The sequence below is a fragment of the Saccopteryx leptura genome, chromosome 4 (assembly GCF_036850995.1).
Source record: "Saccopteryx leptura isolate mSacLep1 chromosome 4, mSacLep1_pri_phased_curated, whole genome shotgun sequence".
Classification (NCBI taxonomy): Eukaryota; Metazoa; Chordata; class Mammalia; order Chiroptera; family Emballonuridae; genus Saccopteryx; species Saccopteryx leptura.
Genome location: NC_089506.1, coordinates 152,411,283 through 152,417,606, shown reverse-complemented (window position 1 = coordinate 152,417,606; position 6,324 = coordinate 152,411,283). Strand labels below are relative to the sequence as shown.

The window sequence follows — 6,324 nt, the reverse complement described above, 5'->3', positions numbered from 1 at the left end:
TGGAAAATAGTAGGGAGGTTCAAGCCTAATGACAATTTCTTTTTGTAAATCTTTTATCCATTCTGTCAACGCCTGACTCATATAATGAATTATTCAACCAATATGTGTTGAGTGCCTACTTTATGTCATGTATTATTTGTTTGGCATATATTATCAGCGAATAAAACAAAGAAAGCCCGGAGAGAGCATTGACTCTGCAAGTGAATTTTACCAATGCTTGCCCCTTTGTGCATGCACAGGCAATAACAATAATGGAAAGCTTGCAGATACTCAGCTGAAAGACACTGGAAAATAAATGCCTAGATATATTGTTCACCAGTGCTATGAAACCAAGGACAAGTAAGAGCAGGGTACCAATTAAATCTACTCTTTGACTTGTTCTCAGCAATCCACACCACTAGACACAGCTTTCATTTTTAACAAAGGGAGTTTTATACGTCCATGAAGCATTCTGAGGTTGCAGCTTCCTTCCCAAGCTGCAAATGTCCACGAGGCTCCCCCACCTGGGACAGTGAGTGGACCACCTTGGTGCTTGTGTTCTCTAGTTTGCTGGGGACTGTGCTGAGGCTTCACCTGCAGACAGAATCTCCGCTGTAGGGGCTGGTCTGGGCACAGAGCAATTTTCTACTGCCACTGGGCATTTTTTGAAAGGGACTAAGGTTAGCTTTTATGTCTCCCTCCTACAAGCACAGCTTCTATTGAAGTGGAAGCTTAACTGGAAATAAAGGCCACACTGATTTTTTTTTCCCCCTGAGAAAACACATTACCATGTTAAAAAACAAAACACAGTACTAACTGTGCTCTGGGAAATGTTTTTATTTTACCGATATTCTGTGGCTCTTAAGTAACAGCATGATTACACTTTTCACAGCATCACTGGTACAATTTCTGGGTTCCTCAGGGAGAGCAACGTGGGGATTTGCCTCCTGGAAAGAAAGCCTGGTTCCGAAAGTACACTCGATTTAAACATGGCTCAAAATAAGCAAAAATAGATGATAACCCAGCAAATAATAAAAAGCTTGCAATTTAGCTATAACAGATGATGTTATCCAGAAAACTATGGGAGCGTAAATAGCTTCAAAAATAACTGTAACTTGGACTGCTTTTACAATTTCCCAATGGCTCGCTCCCTCGCGCAAATGTGAAAAGGAACTAAAAGGAAGAAAATAAATAGGAAAAACAAAGGAAAAATGGGGACAGTTTCAGTGTCACTCTCTCGGAGAACCTCGTGTCCGTCGTTATCTAGATTGTACCCGACAGGCCTCTCGTCTCCCGGAGGCTGTTCAGCGGCGACAGGTGGCCTGTCTCTGGCCACGGACCACCTAGAACGCACTTTCGCAGGAGCAGGGCCGCGGCCAGGGGCGCGGCGGCGGGGGGCGTGCGCAGCCCTTCTCCCGCCGAGCGTGGTGATAGTGAGGGTGGGGCCAGCGGTGGCGACGGAGTGCGGGTTGGCCTCGGGCAGCTTCGTCGTCCTCTGAAACTCCCTTCGGCGAGCAGCAGAGCGCGCCTAGGCGCTTCCACAGCCGCCTCCCTGGCTGGGAGTCGCCTGCCTGGAAGAAGAGGTAGACGAAGGGATTGAGGGCGCTGTTCGTCACCCCCACGAGGCGCAGCGCCACCGCCAGGTCCTCCGCTTCCCACTCTCCCACGGGTCCGGACGACCACGCGGCTGCCAGCCGGGCCGCAAAATAGGGCAGTTCGAAAACCACGAACAGCAGCGCAAGCGCCAGGCTCGTCTTCAGGCTCCGTACTTGGGCGCGCGGCAGCGCACTGTGGGCGGGCGCTGGGCCGGGACTCGCCGACGGCCGCGCCGCAGCAGACGGGGCCGGGGGCGGGCGCTGCCACAAGGCGCGGATCAAGCGGCTGCAGGCGACGCCCAGGATCGCGACCGGCGCCGCGAATCCCGCAGCGGCCTCGTAGAGCGAGTAGACCTGCAGGTGCCAACGCGGCAGGGAGGCGAAGATGCCGCGGCAGCGATGCTCCTCGGGCCAGGCGCGGGCGGCTGGGGACGCGGCGGGGGGTGCGGAGGGGCCTCCCCCGCGCACCACGAAGGCCGGCGGCAGTGCGAGCAGCAGCGCCAGCAGCCAGCCCAGGGCGGCGAGGGCGCGCGCGGGCAGCGGCGGGCCCTGCGGGCAGCGCGTGGCGCGCTGGCGCTCGAGGGCAATGAGCACCACCAGGTGGGCAGAGGCGCCCCGGCCCGATACCTGCAGGAGCTGCACGAAGCGGCACTCCTGGTCTCCCGCCGACCGACGCGGCTCGCCCAGCAGCTCCCAGGCCAGCTGCGACATCGCGGTGCCGCCGCTCGCGTACAGGTCTGCCAGGGCTAGTTGCACCAGCAAGAAGTCCATCTTGCGACGCTTGGGACCCAGCCAGGGTCCGCCGCCGCCACACAGGCGGCACAGTACCTTGGTGTTGCCAGCCAGGGCCACCACCAGGATGACCCCCAGGACAACCAGGTGGCCGGGCTGTCCTGACGGCAGCGGCGGTGGCCCTGCAGCCGGGACTTCTTGTGCGGAAGTCAGGTTGAGACCCCAGCCCAGCGAGATGGGTACGGAGAGGTTGGGCGCCGGAGCCAGAGTTGAGAGGCTGAGGGGATACTCCATCCTTAGCTTGGAGGAAGAGTAGACACCGAAGACGGCAGGTAGGGCGCGGGAAACAGAGGTGGAGGTGAGGCTGCGTGGGGCGTGATGCCGGGTCTGTGAGTTCCCAAAGTTAGTTGAAAACGCACATGCACAGAGAGAGAGCTGGATTCGGGTAGATGTGCACTCGTTTTTTATAGGTTGTTCTCGTCACTTGTCACTCGAATGTGGGTTGTACACTTGAGGAACACACATGATTCTTATTCTCCACCTTCTATGAACCTATCCTTCCAATCCAGTCTGTCTTTCTGATCTCTGCCAAAGCCCCCACGTTTACTTCCCACAGACCGCTGGGATTGCTTTGGAACCTCCCCTGTTCGCTCTTTACCGATAGAGCACATCTGGACAGAGGTAGCTCTGCTAGGCCAGTTGTAAAGGCTCAGTTAACCCAGAACCAGTACCCAAAAAATGAAGCTCCTGAGTGAGTCTGTACCCCTCAAAATGGCTTCTTGATGGCTATTAGGAAAAAAATAAATAGGAAATGAGTTTTGATTTTAAAAACAAGATTTGAGATGCGTGGACCTACACTAGCAGGAGAAAAACAGGAACAAAGAAACCTAACAGCGTTTTTTGTTGTTGTTGTTTTTTAAATTTTTTAAAGACTTTATTTATTTTAGAGAGAGAGAGAGAGAGAGAGAGACAGAAGGTGGGAGGAGCAGGAAGCATCAACTCCCATATGTGCCTTGACCAGGCAAGTCCAGGGTTTTGAACCAGCGACCTCAGCATTCCAGGTTGACACTTTATCCACTGTGCCACCACAGGTCAGGCCCTAACAGCGTTTTGAGTAAAGAGGAGCCCAACAGATGAATCTTTGATAAAGACATGTCTTTCTCTGGCCAACAATGAGAGGATTTGCTTAGACCCCTGATGGGCAAACTGGCTCGAGAGCCACATGTGACTCTTTGGCCCCTTGAGTGCGGCTCTTCCACAAAATACCATGTGTGGGCGCTACCTCGATAAGGAATGTACCTACCTATATAGTTTAAGTTTAAAAAAATTTCAACTGCCCTGGCCGGTTGGCTCAGCGGTAGAGCGTCGGCCTAGCGTGCGGAGGACCCGGGTTCGATTCCCGGCCAGGGCACACAGGAGAAGCGCCCATTTGCTTCTCCACCCCTCCGCCGCGCTTTCCTCTCTGTCTCTCTCTTCCCCTCCCGCAGCCAAGGCTCCATTGGAGCAAAGATGGCCCGGGCGCTGGGGATGGCTCTGTGGCCTCTGCCCCAGGTGCTAGAGTGGCTCTGGTCGCAACATGGCGATGCCCAGGATGGGCAGAGCATCGCCCCCTGGTGGGCAGAGCGTCGCCCCATGGTGGGCGTGCCGGGTGGATCCCGGTCGGGCGCATGCGGGAGTCTGTCTGACTGTCTCTCCCTGTTTCCAGCTTCAGAAATATGAAAAAATAATAATAATAATAAAAAAATTTCAACTGTTGTACTGTTGATATTTGGCTCAGTTTACTAATGATTTTGCTGACCACTGATAAAGTCAGTAATGTTGCTTGGCATTTGGGAGTTGCAGTGGTTTGCAGATAGTTTCAAATACTCCTCATTAATAGAAGCAGAGGACCACATCTGCTTTCTTGGTGATGTAAAAACACAATTCATTAGTCTGAAGAGGACATTAATAGGTTTTATGCAAATGGTAGTACACTTACTGCTTTTCCCTTAATATTGTCATCCAGTGGTGATGTGTCATCACAGCTTCTCATTCTCTTGACTCTGTTTTCCAGCAGACGGGAGGTTGCTAGGAGAGACTACGCCTCCAATAAGCATAGAGAAAAGGTGACTAAGAAAATAATAAGGTGGCCAATATTTAAAAAGGACATCCACGTTATAGGAAATGGTTTAGATTAAATGCTGGCTTTTATTTTAGCCCTCCATCCTCACAAACAAATTTTAGTTTTTCTTTTGGAAGCATTAATTTGTCTTTTGTGCATCCTCCACTTGAGTCACGCTGAAAGTAGAATTCCTGAACTTCCTGCTCTGGGAATCTATTGAGGTCCACATTCCCAGGCTGAGAAAACATTTGGCCCTTCAAGATGCATGAGATAGGAGGGCTTGATGGGTGCAGATGATAATCCTGCCTTTTCCTGTGCTATTGTCCTTTGGCCAGACACTTTTTATCATTTTCATCATCATATCCCTAGTGCCTACCACTGGGCCTGACACAGTATAGGTATCAGTCAATATGTTTTGAGTTAATGAATTAATGGATATGTGACTCATTTTAGAAAACTGTGAGCAAATGTTCCTGCCTTGAGTATAAACCCATCTATGCCAGTATCATCTAGAGGAGCCCAGGGGAGCCCTGGGAGATGTTGGAATAGCCATTGTTGGTGGAACAGTTAAGAAAGAGGGAGAATGATAGCCTTGAGACATCACACTCCTGGTTTAATTTTCACATTTCCCCTCGAAGGTTTCAGCCAGGGCTTTTTTTCTGTGTAACATACCCAGTTTATGATCTATTTTTTCCAGGGAGCTCTAAGCAATACCAATAATTCAGTGATTTCTCCTAGCTACTATATGTTTAATGTTTTTCAAAATAAATCTTTAATTTGTTTCAAATTTATTGAAATGCTGTCATATGACACAGCAAGAGTCTACTAGTGAAATTATGTTTCACAGAACTTTACTAAGACCTGACAAAACATTAATTTAAAAAATTCTTACTGGCCCTGGCCAATTGGCTCAGTGGTAGAGCGTCGGCCCGGCGTGTGGTTGTCCTGGCCAGGAAACACAGGAGAAGCCACCATCTGCTTGTCCACCCTTCCTCCCCCTCCCATCTCTCTCTATCTCTTCCTCTCTTGAAGCCAAGGCTCCAGTGGAGCAAAGTTGGCCTGAGTGCTGAGGATGGTTCCATGTCCTCTGCCACAGGAGCTAGAATAGCTCTGGTTGCAAAGGGGCAACGCCCTGGATGGGCAGAGCACTGCCCTCTAATGGGCTTGCGGGGTGGATCCTGGTCGAGCACATGTGGGAGTCTGTCTCTCTGCCTCCCTGCTTCTCACTTCAGACAAAATACACACACACACAAAATTCTTTTTTTTTTTTTAATTTTTTTTTTTTTGGCAGAGACAGAGAGAGGGACAGATAGGGACAGACAGACAGGAAGGGAGAGAGATGAGAAACATCAATTCTTCGTTGCGGTTCCTTAGTTGTTCATTGATTGCTTTCTCATAGTGCCTTGACCGCGGGCCTTGAGCAGACCGAGTAACCCCTTGCTCGAGCCAGCGACCTTGGGCCCAGGCTGGTGAGCCTTGCTCAAACCAGATGAGCCCGCACTCAAGCTGAAGACCTCGGGGTCTCGAACCTGGGTCCTTCCGCATCCCAGTTTGACGCTCTATTCACTGCGTCACCGCCTGGTCAGGCCACACACAAAATTCTTATTAAAATACATGCACATTACTTTGAAAGTCAGATGGAACTGGAGGGCTGATAAAAAAAGGGTTCCTTGTGCCTACATCTTCACTCCCTCTCCCTTCTAGACTTCTTCTGGCACGTACTTCATTCCACAATTCTAAATAATGAGTGTTATGCTTTTTATTACTTCAGTAATTTTAGGTATTTAATACATTCTTATTAGATAAGGTTAAAGATTTAGCTCTCATACCTCTGTCTCTACAGTTTCTCTCTTCACATACTAATATAGTAATATAATTTCAGTTTAAATCCATATTCAGTGTTCACATTATGAAATG

At 50.2% G+C, this 6,324-nt stretch overlaps 1 protein-coding gene across 1 annotated transcript; it reads right to left on the bottom strand.

Moving 5' to 3' along the window:
• Positions 1-1,136: 1,136 nt before the first annotated feature.
• On the bottom strand, positions 1,137-2,808 carry GPR150 (G protein-coupled receptor 150). The gene has a single exon (XM_066383774.1). It carries the CDS (start codon positions 2,598-2,600, stop codon positions 1,323-1,325), a length of 1,278 nt encoding a protein of 425 aa, XP_066239871.1. The 5' UTR covers positions 2,601-2,808; the 3' UTR covers positions 1,137-1,322.
• Between the last annotated feature and the right edge of the window lie 3,516 nt (positions 2,809-6,324).

What these genes read in the sequence shown, in the direction of transcription:
- GPR150 (XM_066383774.1), bottom strand. Translation starts at nt 2,600, where the DNA reads ATGGAGTATCCCCTCAGCCTCTCAACTCTGGCTCCGGCGCCCAACCTC.